The 21,081-nt window shown below is 35.5% G+C and overlaps 1 protein-coding gene across 2 annotated transcripts in view; it reads left to right on the top strand.

Annotated features, from left to right (window-relative positions):
- Nucleotides 1-19,632, top strand: part of LOC136028101 (uncharacterized) — a 54,781-nt gene extending 35,149 nt beyond the window's left edge. The window contains exons 6-8 of one of the 2 annotated variants that reach the window (XM_065705726.1): nt 901-981; nt 6,736-6,963; nt 14,914-19,632. In XM_065705726.1, coding sequence (XP_065561798.1) covers nt 901-981; nt 6,736-6,963; nt 14,914-15,696 — 1,092 coding nt within the window. In that variant the 3' untranslated portion in view covers nt 15,697-19,632. The remainder of the gene's footprint in view (nt 1-900; nt 982-6,735; nt 6,964-14,913) is intronic. The other variant, XM_065705725.1, reaches the window with a different exon arrangement.
- The last annotated feature ends 1,449 nt before the right edge of the window (nt 19,633-21,081 follow it).

Below are 21,081 nucleotides of genomic sequence, written 5' to 3' on the forward strand. Positions count from 1 at the left end.
ACTGTCGGTTGTCTTCTAAATGATGATTTGAACCTTTTCTTGATGTCATGACGTCCAAATTAACAGTTATATGCATAAAAGTAGTGCCTTTGTAAAATTACGTTTTATTTTATTGGACCTTTAACTTTTGCCTCGGCTTGTCTTTTGTCATTATGAAAGAAGTATCGCCAAACCTTTCCACATATATATATATATATATATATATATATATATATATATATATATATATATATATATATATATATATATATATATATATATATATAAAATCAAAAATCAATAATCAAATTATTAATTTAATATTATTTTCACTTAATTTGTAATGATTTTGTCAATGGTAAGCTTTTAAATTTCTTTTCATTTACTTAAGAGACAAACATCACGATAAAAAATAATTGAAAAATTAGTAATACAAATTTTTAGTCAAGTGGAGGTAAGTTAGTGAAAAAAAAGCAGAATAACACTCATATATGGTAATCTGTCGTAACTTATTGTCAAAATAGATTGCGAAACGTATTAAAAGCTTCCATGCAATTAGAAATTAAAGCAAAGATTTCAAAGATAGGACTAGTATATACTAGTCTACATGGGTGTACCAAAATGACCCTCTCTTTGTAAGAGCGACTCGGCAACTAAAACGCCTTAATATTGTTGGTGCACCAGTATATATGTATATATATATATATATATATATATATATATATATATATATATATATATATATATACTAGTATGTAGTATACAAATTAGCCATTTTCGACAAATTTAGAGCCCTTGCTCTAAAACACAGCAATAGTACTAAATTGTTCCTAAGAAAATATTTTATTGCTTCTATCGCCGTTAGTGTCAATATTGTGATTACTCTATATTCGATGAAAGTTTCGAACTTTTGCTTTTTAGAATTCTACCGTACCAACTTGGCCTCAGACAAATCAGTGGCGATGGACATCCCCGAACTACTCACCGGGGTATTCAACTCAAGTAAGTCATATTGCTTAGAATTTGCTGCAATTACGTAGTTTCTGATCTTGGTTCTCATCTTAAAACACCTTTTGAGTATAATATATATATAGCTTCATTGAAGGAAATTAAGAAAGTGTTGTACACATACTTTAATCAAAATTAACTTATTTTGTCTTTTGAATCTTTGTTTTCATATTATGTGTGTTGTTTGAAAATATTGCGAATTAACGAAGGTAAAAAAAAAATGTGGGGGCTGACACTATCAGTGTAGTCCCAGGGCAAAGAGCCCTAAATTATGTAGATAACCATTTAAAACAGGGGCATTGTAGATATGTTTTAGTAGAAGTTTGGATATGTTATACCTGGCTGAAATTAGACTTGTGCACACATTTTGTACACAAAATTGCAAGGCCCTGGAATCTGAACCTCATCCCCCTCAACAAACTCCTAGCTTCGTAAATATAGAAATATCTTATTTCTTATATACCGTCACTACTCTGGGATCATTTTAGGAATTGTGTTAAGTAACTTGATCAGTTTCCTAAAGCCAAACTTGGTAAATACGGACATAATGTGATTCATGATATATTTAATTTGAAAAAGCCAGGCAGACCCAGGCTAACAAATAATTATGTATATCGTTTTATGTATATAATGTGTATATCTTTTTATACTGTAAAAATATATACATAAAAGTAGCCTATACGGTCACGGGTTACAGTGTAGGTCATAATTCTCTCAAACTAGAAAAGATTTAACACCTTACAGTTTCCATTCACAATCCACGCTTAGTGTTTGATCGCTTTTGAAATGAAAAATTGAAGGACTGATTAGCCATGTAGTTTTAAGTTCGTATTATTGGAGTGCCGAAACTAGAATCCAGGACCTTGAGCTTCTGTTCCCTTTAGAATTGTTTTCCTTGATCAAACCATTTGATGCACTATGGACTAAAGGGAGTCAGACACGGTTTTTTTTTTTACTAAATCGGGCGGTGCCAGTCAACTTTTCAGTTTAATGCAAGGCTAGGATATTATGATTATAACAGGCTAGGCTAGATTTGGTTAGGTTTTAACTCATTTCTGACATTTATAACCAAATTTAACCTAGGCTAACATAACCTAACTTTGACTTTTACCATCATAGCTTGCATAAGACTGAAAAAGCTGACTCGCAAAGCTAATTACATCCAAGGAGAGAAAAAAGAACTTTGAACATTCACCGGTGAATGTCAACATTAACCAGATTTCGGACATTCACACACACACGCACACGCACACACTCACACACACATATATATATATATATATATATATACATACATATATATATATATATATATATATATATATATATATATATATATATATATATATATATATGTATGTATGTATATATGTAAAAATAATTTCTTTTATATATCTTCTTTCAGATTCTTTGCCGTATATATTGATCGCTACCATTTATCATACCTTATCTGATACGATACCATACCAAGTCGTGCCTTGACTTAAATTTTTTGGTATAAGTTTCGTTAAGTTGTATCTTCCACAGAAAGTCTCTTCTTTCTGTAGATCTGTTTCCTTTTGGCCATTTTGTCTTTTTTTTATACCTTTAAGAGGAGTTTCATTTAAAAAAGAAACAAACCTCGACATATTTAAAACTTTTCCCAAATGTATATTAAAAACATTCAATTCAAATTTAAACTCAGTTCACATTGTTTTGCAGTCAGAATTCCATTTCATTCGTTTTTTGCTTAGTTTATGTGTTAGGTATCTCTTTTTTTTCAGACTCAATTGGGCTGTGTGTTTCCAGGAAGTGCCATTGTCATACCTGATCTTCCTTATTCTCTCTAGTCGTCCTTACCTTTTCACTTATTTTGTTCAGCATTGTTGTAGTTATATCGTAAGATGTTCAAATATTTATGCATGGATCTAAGAGTGGTACAAAGTTTGCATGATTTGCTGGCTCCCCCCTTCCCCAAAAACACTTTCTTCATCATTTTGTGCATTATCTCTGGTCACTTTTTGCCAGTCTGCTTGTAGAAGCATATTGCCTGGGATGTACACCCCCCCCCCAGCTAGGGTGTACTAAAGCTGGGAATGGTAATGAAACATCGGTGTTGATTTTAAATTTGAACGTTTTATCTCTTATTCGTGCAATGCGCCAATGGACCTCCATAATATTGCAGTAAAAAAATAAATATATAAAAAATAAAAGAAAGCGGTGAATAACCTTAAGAACCAGAAAAAAAATTTCTTGCAAATCAGGCTGATTCCCGAAGACCCGACCGTACGTAGGGCACGGACCTCACAACTTCTCAAAGCCCCCAAGAGCCCTTAATATATTCTAAAATGCAAGGTTTCGCCTAATGATCTAACAATTGAAAAGCATGGGGTAAGTAATCTGGCTGACATTAACGTATGTAGCCTCGTATTTGGTGTGTGCTTATGGACTTCTATATAATGCAACCGGAAAAAAATTCTTGCAAATTCAGACAGAGGCAACACCCTACGTTATGTACGTAGGGGACGGATCCCAAAACTTCTCAAAGCCCCTAAGGACCCTTAATATATTCAAAAATTTAAGTATTTTTTCGAAATAACCATGTTGACATCTTTGCAAATCTTGCTGATTCAACAATTGACACAGTTGGAGTAAGTGACCTGGCAGATATAACTGTATGTAGCTTGGTATGTGGTGTGTTAAATCTGCGAATGGAAATGAAACAGTGGTGGGTATTTGAACCTTTATCTTTTATTAGTTATTGGTAGGAATCTTTTTTTTTTTATTTATTTTTATATTTTATCTTTTTATTTTTATTGGTAGGAATGCGCTGATAGGCTTTTACAGATTACGGTCCAGAAAAAAACACGAAGAAGGATGGACGTGTAAGGGTAATGTAATAAACAGGAATTAGGGATTTTTATAATCTGATAAGAATGCATATTTTTGAATGGAATATGAACTTCTACGTATTCTAGATCTTTACCAGAATTAAGCAATCTGCTGTTCTTCTGCAATATAACATTGAGTTCTAAATTCATATAATTTGTATCTGTATTGAAATCTAAGTAAACGATTGGGCAAATAATCAAAGTGAAGAGCCGCTATTCTTGACTTTTACAACAAGTACTATAGAGCCTACCACAGAAATTAGGAGCCTGTTGGTGAAAAAAAAACCTAAAATAATTGAGTATAACCAACAAACACATTCGCCATTCATGACATAATAAACAGGAAGAAAACAAAAAGAAGTCGGTCCACCTCTTAAGCTCAGCACCCTCGGTACCACCCAGTCATGTGATCAGTGAGAAACGACAATAAAATTCAAATAAACAAATGTAAAGAATAAAAATAATAGCAACAAGACCTGGAGGAAAAATCGTAATAGTGCATGGAAAACTATAGTAGACCACCTCAGTTCCCAAGACCCATTTTCTTTGTTTATGAGATATGTTCAACCTCTAGTTGGTCACCTGAACGACTTTTTTTGCAAACACATAATCTGAATTTATGGTTAGATATTGGGAACGGCTACGGCCCATCTGGATTTCCACACATACTGACTCCGATCACGGATTTACTAAATTCCGAAGAAAATCTTTAACCTTATTTTGTAGCTGGTAAACTTTTTACTTTCCTAGTTATATAATCATAGGTTATATGTAAATCTATAAAAAATTTGAAAAAATCTGAAGGAAAAAGGATACGATCAAACCCCAATTCAAACAGTAATGACACAAAAGTAACAAAATCTTTGATAAGAAGTATGTTAATAAAGCTTTAAAGAGAATCTATCGACAACTTAAATGGGTATGTTTTAGGGTAAGAGAGGTAACTTTAAGAATAAACAGGGTTGCATATTGTTGTTTCGAATGGTCTTGTATGAGACCTAAAAGTGCTAAGCTATATTACGTTGGAATAAACAAGTTATTAAGAAAGTGATCGCATTACTTTCAATGGAAGAGGAGACCTAGATCTATTATGTATGTATTATTTGAATAATTAAGTGGGTTTGTGGCTGGTAGACATGATTCTAAAATTAAATTGTTGCAAGGATTTTCCATCTGTATAGATTGTTGTCCCTGCAGTACATCCCCCCTCCTACCACCAACGCTTGAATAGGAAGATAGGGATTTTGGTACCATCTTTGAACTAAAATCATAGAATGATTTTCCTTCTGTAGAACTGGATGAACAAAGTGGCCCATGGTCCCTAACCATCCTCCATTACCATCTTTTTGGCAAAAGCCCCATCTATCTTCCGAGCGAAAGTGTCTGGATTCGCTTGAAATTTGGCAGAGAGCTATCCTACAATCGAGGAGACTGCTTGAGTACTTCTATTTTATACCGCTGTTATGGTCCAGGGGCTAGCAGACTTTAGAGTTACCTAGTCCGAGTTTTCAAAGAGAATGACTTAAAAGCATGAAGCACGGTCAGCGTCAGGGGAAGATGGTTAGATGCTTGTTTTAGTTATATGTTATTGGTCAGTGATAAACATTTGAGTGTAAAAAAAAGTTGTGTCCATTGCTGTCACGGGGAGTGACTTATAATCAAAAATCGTTGGTCATATTTATATTTAGGGGTTAAAGGTTTTGTATTGTACTAATTGGTTGCTATTTATTAATTTCTGATACATTTAAGAATATGAACATTTGTTTTCACACTAGTGGCTACGTCACAATCATAAATGAGAAACTTAGCGTAATGACGTGGTTCTCTACTTGTCAATAAAGGGTCTATGTGGTAAACTCGGAAACAGGCTTTGTTGAAAACAAAGTGTAGATGTTGTGCAGAATGGGCCAAAAGTCACTGACCCTTTTTATTTTTCAATATCTTTTATTTCTTAATATTTTTTATTTTCTTAATGTTTTTATTTTTTTTCAAATCATGGAAATTAATTATGAAGAAATTCAGTACCATACAACGCACAGTATGTAACGTGATACGATATATGTACGGTCGTGATAGAAAATCAATTTCCATTGCCTTGACTTTATGTTACTAAAATTTTATGCATATAACTGTTAAAATATAAAAGTTATTTAAAATTGAAATAGGTCGTGACTCTTGGCCCACCCTGTATTTGGGGCGAAGCAACGAGGCCTCATCTTGTGGCTACTGCTTTTTTGGAATAACGAAAGTGATTTGTTTTTTTTTTAATTTTGGGACCAAGCAGCACAGCTTTAGCTTGTATACATTATGCATCTTAAAAATAATTTCATTATCTGGGTATTAGGAGAACACAGTTGGCCTTAAGCGGAAGTAGTGTATTTTAAGACAGTTTTTTTTATCCTTTTTTTCGGGATTGATTTTTCTTAGGCCACGTTTTCTAAAGAGCTTTCTGTGGTTGACGACTACAGCGCTAAATCTGTGGTAAGATATAACAAAAATGTTGTTCTTGCCATGCTTTTGTGGGAAAAGGGAAAGCAAAATTCTTGTTCTCAGGCACCATAAATCGAAATTGCGATAAGTTTGAGTTAGTCAATCTTCTAAGCATAGATAGAAGTTTTTAAATAATTATTCCTCGTGTCTTTTCACACCTTCCTATCTTCCTCCGCTTTCCGCATGCTATGGTTTAACTAATAAACAAAAACAAATAAAACGCTAAAAGTTATTTTTTTAGTAAACGATCATATAATTTGCTTAATTTTTAGCATATGTAGGTTTCTATGTCAGTATTGTTTCCCGAAAAATTGTATATAATACAAAAACATACATGTTATTCCAATTTATGGAGACAGACTAGAGTAATTCTAATCCAATTTTCCAGGTAGGATCTCCTGGTTTTGGGTATTACGTCGTGTCAATGCCTCTTCAAGTAAATTCCACAGATGTTTCAACTCATAACAGAGCTCAAAATGACGGAGTACTTTTACCGGGATATGAATCAGTACAACCCCTTCCTGTCCAACCTGTCTCAGTGCCAAGCTCACAGTGCTCTGTAGAAGCGCCACAAATCACTGCCAAAACTCAAGATATAAGTCAAACTACCAAAACAGTAAGTACTTTAGTGCCCCTTTTCATCTCAATATAGCAAATATGTAAAAGTTATTAGTGTTCTAAATGTTACTTACTATTAGTTTTTAGATGTAAATAAAACAACAAGAACAAAACAAGGAAAGAAGAATCAATTTCCGCGTTTTAGCCTTTAGTATCGCATTGTTCATTCTTCTTAGTTTGATTTTTTAGAGGTTTGTATTTGGGGGGGGGGGTTTACCGTTCTAAGGGATGGACCTTTGCTCATAGCTTCCTTCCTCTCTTCCACGTTGTCATTCTTGCATTTCTGAACATATTGCTCTTAGCCAGAAGTTTTCGGTTTAATTTCGTTTCTCTCCTGAAAGCAAAACATGGGCTTATATTAACATCCTTGATAAAACGACTTACATTCGCCTGTAAAAAGTCCCCCAGTGATTGTGTAGCCATAGTCTTGTGGCTTGTAAAATTTGAATTAAAATGTGGTTCAGTTTTTCTCGAGTGAATGCCGGCCAATCATTTTCTAGCGTTTCGATCCAGAAAGCTGATACTTTTAAATTGTGTATTGCTTATTAAATTAGCTAGTATAACATTATAGAATTAATCTGATATAGTAAATTTACCTCAATATGTGCATACGCCTTGGAGAAATAAGTGCAGACATCCAACGCAAGGAAACATCTCAAGGGGTATTGATGCAAAAATTTGCGTCAATATATCTACACTAAAAGATTGTATATTTTTTTTTGATTTGTTGAAGGGTTAAGAAAAATGTGTAAAAAAATTGGAAGCGGGTATTTTGGCAAGTGCTTTTGCTTCTTATTATAAAAAGAAATTAGTATTCTCTCCTGGTCCTAATTCTGCCTCCATTTGAAGCCAATTTTTTTCTGATGAAGCGAGTAAATGATATACTTGAAATTGCATGTTTATGAGCAAGTGTCCATACTGTATGTCCAATATGTCCATTTGACCCCCCCCCTCCCTTTTAATATTTCTCTGCTGTTTGATAATCATATACCTCAAGTCAGCAAGAATTTTTTTTTATAAATTAATTGATTCTTTTTTATCTTTTCAAAACCAAATTCAACCGTATGCATTCTATTACAATTATACAAAAACAATCGGATCTTTGGTTGGGGATGGGTGTAAAGTAAGAATGAGGTGCATTTTTACGCTACTATTTTAGTTTTAGGGGGAAAGCTCCGAACCTGTCTCGTGCCCTTCCGCCTCCTTGCGTGTAAGTATGTGTTCTATCATCTTAAGACTGTCTTATATGTTGCGTTTTGTCAGTTCTTCCCTATTTTTAGTTAATGCACGCACTCTTTACTACGAATATGTTGTCCCTCACATTTTCTATGCACTTTACTCTGTACTAAGAATAAAAGTCATTTGTACTTTACTGAGGGCTGAGAAAAAAATTCTTTAAAAAATATCAAGTTTATTTCAACGAAAAAAACAAACAAAAATTGCTGAGAACAAATACATCTGTTATTTAGTTTTACTCTTTTAAGGGTTCATATTTTCCTGTCATTATTTTCTCTTTTGATTCCATTTTATTCAGAAATAAAGAAAATGTTTATTAAAGTTTAAAGCGACAATTAATTTTGGAAGCAATTTCTTTAGTTGACTGTAGGAACATGTTGGATTGACGAAATAGTAAATCAGTTGCCTATTGATATTCTATGCATTTGATAGCAATGTATTTAAAAGGAAGAAAATATTGACGATAATGTTTTGGATATTACAATAATGAAACTAGATCGATTCTCTAAAATGCGACATTTGTACAAACGAAAAGGTGGATTTTCAAATTTTGAGGATCGTGTTGCTTCGATTGTCGATATTTCGATAATCGACTTCGATTTTATTTTATTGTATGTTCGTAAACGGACTTGATCAGCTTTTTTGCATTTTTAGTTTGTCTGAGATGGTTATAAAGGTTTAATGCTCTTGTATGCTTGTAGTAATTTTTCTTATGAAAGAATATATCAAAGAATCAAAAAATAACCATTAAAATAAATCGAAGTACTACAGTGGATTCGACTTGTTGACTGAGACATTAAGCCAATCCTAATTTTGGCAAAAAAGCGCTAATAAACGGTAAAAAGCTCTACGAAGAAGGCCGAGAAGACTTGAATTTCATCAATGAAAATATTGAAGCTGTGAACAAAAGTACTATTCGAATTCCGATTAGAAGAGTTAAAGAAGATTTGAGCATTCGTATTCCGAATTCTGATTAGAAAAGTTGCTGAAGATTTGAGCATATCAGTTTGATCATGCCATGCAATCTTTTTGGATGTTTGTGACATAAAACGCGTGGCAACCAAGTTTGTTCCAAAAGGGCCCTATTTTGACTAAAAGTGCAACTCTGGATTTCCTAAATAACGTCAGCAGCACTCCAAATCTGCTCCACATTCACTGAACGTGGTCTCTGTGACCTTTTCATATTCCCAAATTTGAAAATACTCGTGAAAGGGGGGATTGAAGGGATGCTTGGATTGAAGAGATAAAGACCTCATTGTTGGAAGCAGTCAAGACAATACCAACCATCGCATGCCAGAAGTGCTTTGAAATTTGAAAAAGCACTGGCACAAGTTTTAGTACATCCGAAGGGGGTCGCTTTGATTGGGACAAATAAATTTTGGTGAATAAGTCCTTTATTAGAAAAAAACAAAATTCACCGTTTATTTGAATAAACCTCATTATGGTGCATAAAATATTATATGTGATGTTTGTGCTCATATTGTTTTAACTTTTACCCTCTTTTTTATGAATTTCATTTTTACGAAAAACTTCTTGAATAATTTTTTTTTTTTCATGAAAAACTTTTCCATTTCATAATCTTTATAGTTCAATTTCATGGTAACCATATGAACATTTATAAAATTTTTAAAGCTTTTCGGCTTAACAACGAAAATGTTGCATTGTAATTAGTTTTTGCCAAATTTTAAATATTCAGTCAGTTTTGGTGTAGATTTTGGGATGTTTGGGGTGGGGGACTTAATAGTACCGATTGAAAATGTATACAATGTTGGATCATCTCTCTCTCTCTCTCTTTCTCTCTCCCCTCTCTCTCTCTCTCTCTCTCTTTCTCTCTCTCTCTTTCTCTCTCTCTCCCTCTCTCTCTCTCTCTCTCTCTCTCTCTCTCTCTCTCTCTCTCTCTCTCTCTCTCTCCCTCTCTCTCTCCCTCTCTCTCTCTCTCTCTCTCTCTCTCTCTCTCTCTCTCTCTCTCTCTCTCTCTCTCTCTCTCTCTCTCTCTCTCTTTCTCTGTGTCTTTGTTCTTCTCCCCCTCTCTTTCTCCTTCTCTTTCTCTCCCCCTCTCTCTCTTTCTCTCTCTCTCTTTCTCTTTCTCCATCTCTCTCTCATACATTACATGTATCGTTATCGTTCTAATTACTTAACCTCTCACAGCCAAGGCTATGTTGTGGGAACTCATGTCTTGATTTTTTTATATGTATTCTATCTTAGCAGCCTAATTTGATGGATTAGTTTAATAAGAATCCAATCAGGGAATAATAAAAGCAATTTTTTAACCATGCCAGTACCCCAAACTGGAATGCCAAATATGGTGAGAAAGCCCATTATATATCTTGCTACGCTGTGGCAAGAATGAATGGAAACTTGTCGTCTCGTCTAAAGAAACCGCTAGTCTAATTGTTGAAAAGGCAAAGCGTTCTGACCCCTCTCTAAACGTTACACTTAAATAGTCTGCTTTTGTTGCTGTTGTTGAACAAGTACGGGACGAACTAGTCCGACTCGTCATTGAAGGAATTAATCCCAAAAGGCATCAAAACAGCTAAGTGTGGTGCGTCACGCACATTCAAAGTGTATATCAAATCATGAAAAGACTTAGATCAGTTCCTTCAAGAATCAGTGAAAATTGGTTATGAAACTCCACCCAGGAGTTTGTGTTTTTTCCTCGTCGATGCTTTAACTGCCATGTGATTGGCCACCTTGCAGCAAACTGCACAAACACTATCTTGTTCTCAAAATGCGGAGCTAGTGACCGTAAGTCAAAATCTGAATCCCCGTGTAAGAACAGTCCTTTTTGTGTAAGTTGTAAAGCTCCAGGCCATACGTGCTATAGCATTAACTGCCCCAAAAACCGTAAAACCGTGAGCCAATGACTCTTGTGATAAATTTCCTATCTTAGAATATAAATGGTTCTTTCGCGAATAAACTACTAGTGCTGACCACGCTACTTGCGAAGTATGAAGTTATGTGCGTACAAGGGCTTTTTTTTGACGAAGCATAGTACAAATCTAATGAGATTCGATGGTGTAACGTCTTACTGCGTTCCCGCAAAAAGACTTAATACCAGAGGAAGGCCCTCCGGAGGTTTAGGGATTTTGGTGTCATCATCACTTAGGTCTAGTCTATTTGAGGCAAGTGATCATCATTTAGACATTAGAGTTGAGAGTTGTGTCTTTATTAACGTTTATTTATCAACAAATTACAACACTGATGAATATGAGCGTCTATTTGCCCTGTCGTGTGAAAACTAGGATCCTGTTTAGAAAATCTAAAGCGTATAGGGCTTCAATGTGTAATCGCAGAGGATTTTAATTGCGATTTAAGTGAAGTAGGCTTCAAACTATCTATGAGGACTAGTCTGATTAAAGACCTTTATGGTGATTTTTTTTTTTATGTTGTTGATAAAGAATCTTTTTTTACTTATATAAATGCCACAGCTTGAATACGCCACTGTCATCTGATCGCCATATCTCAAAACGGATATTAACAGAAAAGAACGAGTCCAGAAACGCTTTATAAAAGGACTTCAAGGATTCAGAAACCTCCCGTATGACAAAGCTCTATGAAGGCTCACTCTCCATAAACTTGAGACAAGAAGAACGATCTTGGACTTAAAAACCCTCCTCAAGATAGTTCATGAGAATTTTGGGAACGTAAAGGACAAGCTTGTTCAGATAACTCTCCAAAGCAACACAAGATCGCACAGTCTGCAATTGGAGCCTATGAAGATGAAGATTGCAAGATTTAATTCTTACCAACATTCGTTCATACCCTGGGTCATCAGGATTTGGAACAAACTGCCATTCCCAGTCGAAAAGATGAAATCACTGGAAGCCTTCTCCAATAGCCTAAACATAAACATACCATGTCTCGAGACTTTCAACGTAGGACGACTTTAAATGGCAATCGTACCGGAGTCGATCCACTGTCCGCCTCTGCCATAATATTTTTCTTTTAATAAGGTGTCAGTTATGTGGAAATTTAGTACTGAGAGGCGTGAGGAATAAATTATTATATTATTATTATTACACACATCATCCCATACATCGAACCAGGATCATGTTGTACCTTCCTCTGATCTTGTTATTAACCGAGTGAAAGTCCTGTGCGAATTCCAGCTTTCAGACCATCTTCCAATAGCTTCTTCTTTCCAAACAGAAAAGTTGGTTCCTCACCTCATCCATTGTACCCGAGTCTCTCAATTTGTTCGCGATTGGTCAAAAATTAATTCAGAATTATTTATGCTTTCGTCAGATTTTATACTGGACGTATTCCCTTCCACCATTTACATAAATTACTCCACCTTCCTGATATTGAAATACAGCTATGTTTGGATGCTTATTCTGCGGAAATTTGTCATGCGCTTCGTTTTGCTGAAGATCAAGCAGTTCCTCTTCGTAGAGTTCGTAAGGGTATTATTCCCGGTTGTTCTTCAAATCCTGAACTTGTTTCATCTTGCCACCGTGCAAAATTTTGGTTTTCGGTATGGAAAGACTGTGGTCGTCCGAAAACTGGTATCCTAAATGATCTATGTGTTTGTACAAAAAGAATGTTTTCAAAACTCTCGGAATTCATAGGACAAATCTCATAAATATTATTTCTGCTAAGGTAAGGTTAGACCGGAATTATCTTCTCAGAATGGTTTCACAAACGCGGGTTGATGTTTCTTCTGCTTATGCTTCTGATATTTCAGATGATGAATGGTATTTGTACTATGAATCTGTATTTTCATCGCCGGATCCTGAGCTTGAGTAACTTTACGAAGCAAAGCTCAAAGAAATGCTGGTTGCTTCCCAGCATACCCATTTTGTCGTTACTACTAAGTCTGTTGAAAAAGCTATTTATCAACTAAAGCAGAAATCATCGAGTGGTATTATTATGTGAGTGCTATGCATCTAAAGCATGGTGGCTCTCTCCTTGTCGAGCATATCACACTTTTAATGCAAATGATTTTCATTCAGTGCAAGGTTCCCAATACATTTTGTATTGGTGATCAAAAAACTCATTCCTAAAAAAAGGGGAGGGTAGAATCTCAGTGTTCCTCTTTTTGACCATTTACTGTTGTGACATATCTCTGTAAACTTTTTGAACTTCTCTTCAGAGGCGATCTTGAAAATACATGCTGTGTCCCACCATATCAGTTCGGGTTCAAACGAGGAACCGGATGTGCTGATGCACTTACAGTCGTGGCAGACGCTCTAATTGATGTAGAATCTGCGGGGGAATGTCTTGCTCTTGCTAGTCATGACGTCAAACGTCCCTTTGACTCGTTAATCCACACCGCAATGCTTCTGAAAGCTGCCAAGCGAGGATTAAGCCCTGCAGTTATTCTCACACTTCGGGACATGTATTCTCGACTGCGTATTCGACTAAAATTGCCGCCTGATAAGAATATACCTCCAGTTGCTCGAACAAAGCTCATTCTAGTTTTGAAGGGTGTACGCCAAGGAGCAGCTTCTTCACGTGGTCTATTTAATAACTACGTCATTGACGCTCAGGATTTATGTCACTCCTAATTAATTTTATCGTCAAGAAATATGTCACTGGTTTGCTATGCTGTCGATGTTCTGAATCTTAGTCGCAGCCTGCAACGAGTCAGTGATGTTTTTTCTATTCTCGAAGCAGAATACCTTCAGCTTGGTCTACATTTTAATTCTTCCAAGTCGGAAATAGTCCTTTTTAACTGGAAGAGCGATCTAATAAATTCAGTCAAACCTGAGAATTCTTTGGTTCAACCTGTCGATCACCTTGTCTATCTTGGTCTCCCTATAGGTTCATCCATACGACTCACCCAGTACCTCCTTATTGAACATGTAACCTGCAGCATTTCCGCATCTTCCGCATGCTTCAATTATCTCCTGCAAGTTCAGATTCAACCGGCATTTGCTAGCTAGCCTTTTCAATGCAATAACTCTTCCTCACATTCTTTATGTTTCACCCTTTTGGAAAGTGTTAACTATTACTGAACAAACAAAATACGCTCAATCTTCTTCCGTTTTGTAAAATGCTTAGTCCACCCTCCACCCTGGCAAAGCAACTGAAAAATCTCCGTCTGTTTAAAATTGCTGACCCGAACATTGCTGTAGCTAGAGTAATAGCCAAACACAATAAAAAAGTGAATATGACTGCCCAGAATGGTTTTCTGTACTATTTCAGCAGTCTGTGACTCTTTTTATGTTGTTATTGTTTGTTTGTTTTCCTTTTTTCTCTATCTCTTTCGCTCCGTCTTGTTCAAAACTTTGTATTTTTTTATATCTGTGTCATTACCTTGTATCGTGCAGTAGTTTTTAAATTTTGTTACTAATTTATGGTTTATTTTCGTGCTTATAATTCATGTTTGCCGAAGTTGAACCATCCCTGGTCATCGGTATTGACCCAGTAGTTAAGATGTTTTTGTTGTGTTTTTTTTTTTAAGTGTTGGTCTTCGTGCTCAGTTTGTATTTCTTCTTTTCTTATTTTCTTTCGTTTATTGCTCCGTCTTTTGCTTTTTTTTTGTATGACGGGTTTTCTAAAAAATAATAATATTAGTAATAATTGCAGTGCATAGATTATAAGGCAATGGATACCATTTCTCATCTCTGCTTTTTGATTACCATTGAATATTTACTTTGCTTCTTTTTACGATTTAAATAATTCTACGCTCTCCTTAATTCTTATTGCACATTCAATAGTTGCTCCAAAATAAGTTCTATCAGTAATTAGTTTTCTATTTCTTTTCTAGGAACAAGCACGACCGGAATGTGGCCCCCAACCTGGGGGGAACTTACTGATGACTTCCTCACAACCCCGCACTGTGGTTCAGCCTTTGACAGTCAACACTCAGTTTGAGACCGCATCTTCTGCTGCCTGCGGGGTACAAACATCGAGCAACCAATCACAGATTAGTTCATCTCAATTGGAGCAAAGGCAGAAGCTTCAACCGCTGGTATTTGATGATAAAGGAAATCCACCACAAAATTCACAAGTTGGTTATATCATGCTTTATGACGAAAATGGAAGAGTTTATTCATTTCCTAATGGGCAATTCGCTACCCATATTCAAAACTTGAGTGGGCGAGTACAGAGCATATCTCTCCCAACAACACCATATCAACAGTCATCAGACAACGGGAATACGACCTACACCTTCGGTAGTGATCAGAGAAGTCATATCAGCTCGCACATAAGCAACGGATCGGGTTCTTATTTCGTTCATAAAGATCAAATGCAATGTTATTCAATGCGCCAAAATCATCCTCTAACTCCAGGTTACCAATATGAAAGAAGAGGATATGGCTATTACAGGAACAGAAGATACTCAAGGCAGAGACACTATGGCCGAGATGATTTTAATAATGGGCATTTCTCTGGTATAAGACCAAGGTACTATCCTGTGTCATTTCAGTTTGAGCAGCAAGGACTTGAGGCGGTGCTTACCCCTCCTTTTATGCCTGGCGTTCCTCCCCCGACGGTTTCACTCGAAGAAATTACTAAGAACATTTCTGACATCGATATCAAAGCTTAAGACATCCATAAGTGATAAGATCTGATGAAGTTGGGAGTTAAAAAAGGGAATTCTCTTCTGCTAGGTTAGTCACTTATGTTGTTTAATGTAACTGAAGTATTAAGAAACTTGTGCTGTTTTTAGTTTGTTATTTGTTGTGGAATATTTTGATTTGAACTACAATTTGGCTCTCGGCTAGTTCTTCAGCAGTGCAACATGAGCAAGGTCACCAAGACCTTGACTTAATTTTTTTCCCGCCTTAAAAGTGCATGACAACGCTGTCCCTGTCTAAATATACTTTGCCCAATTTAGACTGAAATTGTTGTTTCGACAACAACATTCAATAAATTCTGTTGCAGTAGGGCTGGCAATTAGTGCGCAGGCTTTGAAATTGTCTAGCTTTTGTTTCTGAGAAAAATTTGAAACTATTAAGGCAGTTCGGTTTTGAATAAGTGAAACTTGTAACTTTAATCATTAACAGACATTGGTTATGTGGTGAATTGAAACTAGATTAAGAAGAAGTGTCTTCTTTTCTTTAACTCTCTTTTTTCTTTAAATGCTACATTTTGAAATAGGGCTGCTATAGGTTGTGTGCACTTTTATCCTGAGTGAATTCTATTATTGATGCGGAATGTAAAATTAAAATCTTTACTGTTCACTGGAAATATTGGGCGCCACGTCCATCTCCTAAAGTAACTTTCAAATTGGTTCGACCATATACTACATCGGTTCTTGCTTTTTACGTCTTTTTTCGTTATTTGCTAAAGCACGAATAGGCTGCTGCTAGTCATTGAAAAGAATCTCAAAAGAATAGCCAGATAGTTATCGCTAGACTTTAATATAAAATGTACTCTAGTCGTACGAAGTATTAGCCTAGGGGAAATTCTTTTATGGAAGGCCTTAACCTTTTTGAATATTGCTATCATAGGGCACACAGTCAAACTTATAGAGTGGTATTTATTTTGTTTTCCGTTAGGTTAAGCTAAAAAGTGATTTTTTGACTATTTCTTTCTTAATTTTCTTGGAGGGTCTTTTGGATATGGCTTGGGGGAGTTTCAATCCTCCTCTCCTCCCGACTTCTCTTGCTTTGCATTGGTATGGTGACGATAGACAAATTTTGAAGGATTTATCGTATGTCTCGAGTGGCTGAAGTTTTTAAATGAGGAACCATGATATTAATTTTAAAGCGTTCTTTATCTTTTATACTGCAAAGAAAAAAAATTTAATATAGTCAACTTATCATATTTCTAAAAGCTCTTGAGCCGCTTATGAAACTTGAAAGAGCTGTGTGTAAACCCATTTCTGCGATTTAACGACCACTGCCAGGCGGACCCCTCCACTTTGCTATCTTGACAATCCCCTCCACACTAGGTAAAAAAGAAACAGGAATTTTCTGGGTGTTTCCTTAACCACCGAGATACTCCCCCCTATTTTTTTGAAGAAGTGTCCCAGATGGCATTATTACTTGGTTTCTTTATACTTACTTGTTTTTATGCTTACATTTAGTAATATAGAAATAGACTGCAGTTTTTTTTTTATTACTGTGTTCAGGAAAAATTTGTTAGTAGTTTTGGTTGGAAACGAGTCAATAGTTGGTAATTAAATGAATATGGTGCCTTTCCAACAGAATCTCCAGCAACTGTATTTTTTACGGTATTTCGGCTGGACGTGTGCCAACCGTTTCAAACTAATACCAGGGAAGGGCCTGTTTTGATGAAAACACTTGTGCAAAATGATAAAACATGGTATAAGATTGAACTTAGTGCAATATTCCTTTCGCTGGCAGCCACTGCAGACTTTCTTTTGGATTCTATAGGTTGAAGGGTTATGAAGAAGCTTAATTTCCAATTTGTTTCTTCTTTTCTTCGAGAGGACGAGATTCTATATATTATTGAGATTTGCTTCATGGTAGCTGTCATTAAGGACGAAATATCGCTGTTGTCACGACTAAGAGGTTGTATTTGCCATGTTTATGCTTCTGAAGTAATTATCAAAAGATCGTTGGCTAAGCTGTTTTCAATAGGAGGATCTGTAATGTAGATCAGGAGGATCAAAGTATCGTTGAATCTACATTGCCCTGCTGATCTTCCTTTTTAAAAGCAATTTGGTAATTATCCAAAATATGGAAAAATGTTGGATTCGATCCGTAGGCATGATGATATAGTCGAAGAATGAAGTTTTTAAAGATCCAGTGCTAAAGGTACTGCAACTCTCCTTTGACCATGTCTTGCGTTGCCCTTAAATAGTATTCAATGAAAATGTGATTAGTATAAAAGTTTCTGGTTGTTATAGTCATGTGATATGCTTATATTGCCTTAACGGTGGACCAGGTCCAAATATTTTATAAGACTGAAAATTGTTTTAAATGTTGAGCCAGTACGAACCAAAGACTTAGTTCAAGCCGTTTAGTAGTAAACGGGTTAAATAATCGACCGCGATTCAGTAGGAGTGTAGCCAAGGGTAGTGTTTAAATCCTCCCTTCCCCTTGCCGTATGAAAATTTGTTCAAAAATATTTGTTTTCTTTTGTTGTGCAATGGCTGTGGAGACCATTTACATAGTCACTACTTCCTGAGATGGCATCCCAGCTAACACTGGTTTATATTGATTTAAGTGTTTGACAATCTTTAGTGACCTCATTTATGCTAACAATAGGCTGTAGTCTTGTATTAATTTGTCCTACTTAATGACTTTCGATAATATGTGTTGTTGTCTTATATGCTAATTTGAAAGCAGTCTCGGACTATTTCATTTGAAAGAGGACGAAAAAAATACTGATTAAAATGGATAGTTTTTTGATCAAAAGGGATGTTTTAATTAATTTTACATATTTCAAAAATCACCATGTGGGATTTAATTTTATATGCTGGATGACGGGTGACAGATTAGAGGTCCAATATTTTCATTGAAAGAATGTTGGTGAAAATTTGGTTCAGATGGGTGGAGAGGGGGCCTTTTGTGTCAAAAAAGTGCATATTTGGTTTAGCTATGCACTTTTCGCAATTTGACAGTTGTACACCGCAGTTACTCTTCTATTTAGAGTTCACGTCTGCTTTTATTTTGTTTATTTTCATTTTTTTAAAAAAGCTTAAGCGAAATTTCTATTTTTTAAAACCTTAAAACCATTACTTTATAACACGTGGGATATTAATTAAAATTACTAGCCGAGTATTGGGTCTCATTTCCTTAAAACACGTTTTCGAGTTCGAGTTCTCCTAAAATGTTTCAGTCAAGTGTTTGTTTTAATAAGATAACTTTTGTGAGTAAAGCAGCTGTTTTGTAATGAAAACTTAAAATTATTTTGGTAGTCACAAAAGATGATTACTTAGACGGAAGAGAGGATGAAATTGGGTTAAACAGCTCATTCGCCCTCGCATCTCCGTAAATTCTACTTAATCCCTGTACGTGCTATCTATCGTGGCACAAATAACCCAAAATAGCCCCTCCCCTTCCCCCATAAAAGTCAAGTTCTGCTTTATCGTTTTTTCTACTACCATTATTACTTGCATTTTCAGTATTGTATTAGTTGTTTTTATGTGATTAAAATGGCTACCTGAAATAGAAAGGTGTTGATTGCAATCCCTGGCGTAATTTCTTACACTCAAGTGACTGGACTTGTTTTTCTGAAAACGAAAGCTAAGTGATAAATACATTTTTCTTTTTTTAAATCTCACATTTTAAAATATAACTCTTTATAAATAAGACTAAAAATACAAATACTTTTTCCAAATCTACTTGATCGCATGTAAAACTACTATTTTAAGTGATACTTTCAAACTGGAGACTTAGTTAATGCTTTTTGATTTCGGGTAGCCGAAAAGTTCGGAGCATTTAGTTGTAGTTCTTGATCCAATGCTGCCATTAATCATTGTTTATAATTGATGAAGCTGTGATTTTGTAGATTGAAGTATACCTTTTATTTAGAGACATTGATTTGTAAAATAAATCCTATTATTGTTTCTGAAGGTTTATCTTGGAGTATGCGACGTTTATAGAGGCGTAATTTTGAAATATAATCTGCCATTATATTACTTATCTTAAATGGCATGGTTAGTTCCCATCCTTGGTTTTTATTCTAAGTAGGGGGGGAGGGAGCTTGAATTTATTTCTAGAGCCTCGTCAGTCTAGCGTTGCGTGTAGTAAATTTCGAAACGTATATTTTATAGTGGAAACATATACGAACATATATGGAGCATATGTAAAACATATATGGATTTATAGGTGAAAAGACTGGCTTATGCAATATCTCAGGAACAGCTAAGGGTATTAAGTCGAAACTTTCTGGGAAAGTTGAAGGGAATGTTGAAATAAATCAAAAGACACTAGGTGCATCCAGGTCCTCTAAACTCGTATCTGCAAAATCTCACAAACAGCTAAGCTTATTAAGTTGAAACTTCAGAAAATGCTCGGAAGGGCTTTCGAAGGAAAGTAAATAAAATTATATGCATCCTGGTCGGCAAAAGGGCGTACCTGCAAGATCTCTGGAACAACTTAGGGCATTAAGTTGAAGCTTCTAAGCAACTAAAGAACTAAATTAAAAGATACTACGTGCATCCAGACGGTCTAAAAGACCGCAGGAAAGGTTAAGTTATTAAGTTTTTATTTTCTAGGAATGTTGAGGTGGTGTTGAGATCAATCAAAAGGCACTAAATGCGCCCAAGTTGTAAGAGGGGCGTATCTGTAATGTCTCGGGAATGGTCAAAAGTATTGAGTTGAAATTTTCAGGGAATACTGAGGGGGATGCTAAACTAGATCAAAAGATAGATCCATGGTAGATCCTAGATATATCCAAGTTGTTAAAAGGCCGTACCTGCAATATTTAAAAAATGGCAAAGGGCATTATATTGAAACTTCTCAAGAAAAGTCAAGGGTATTCAGTTGAAATGAGTGTTGAGGGGGATGTTCAATGGAATCAAAAGATACTATATACGTCCAGGGTGTCAAAATGGTATATTAGCATTCTCTTAGAAACAGTTGAGGGCATTAACATGAAACTTTAGGGAAATATTGACTGGGATGTTGAACTACATCAAGAGACAGTTCGTGTATCCTGGATGTCAAGAGGGCATATATGCAAAATCTCGAGAACGGCTAAGGTTTTTAAGTTGAAACTTTCTTACAATGTTGAGGGGGGGCGTATTGGCCTAAATTTAAAGACGCTTTGTGCATCCAATTTGCCAAAGGGGTTTATTTGCAATATCTCAGGAACGGCTAAGGGCATTAAATTAAAAATTTCAGGGAATGTTTAAAGGGATGTTGAGCTAAATCAGAACAAGATAAGAGATAAGATAAGTTATTTATTTCAAAAAGACCACTATCACAAGCCCTAAAAGGGCCGAATTAGGACTTCGGAGTCGACTAACCAAGCAAACAAAGCAAAAAACACTAATAATAATGAATAATCAAAT

This window comes from Artemia franciscana, chromosome 6 (assembly GCF_032884065.1).
Source record: "Artemia franciscana chromosome 6, ASM3288406v1, whole genome shotgun sequence".
In the NCBI taxonomy this organism is placed as follows: Eukaryota; Metazoa; Arthropoda; class Branchiopoda; order Anostraca; family Artemiidae; genus Artemia; species Artemia franciscana.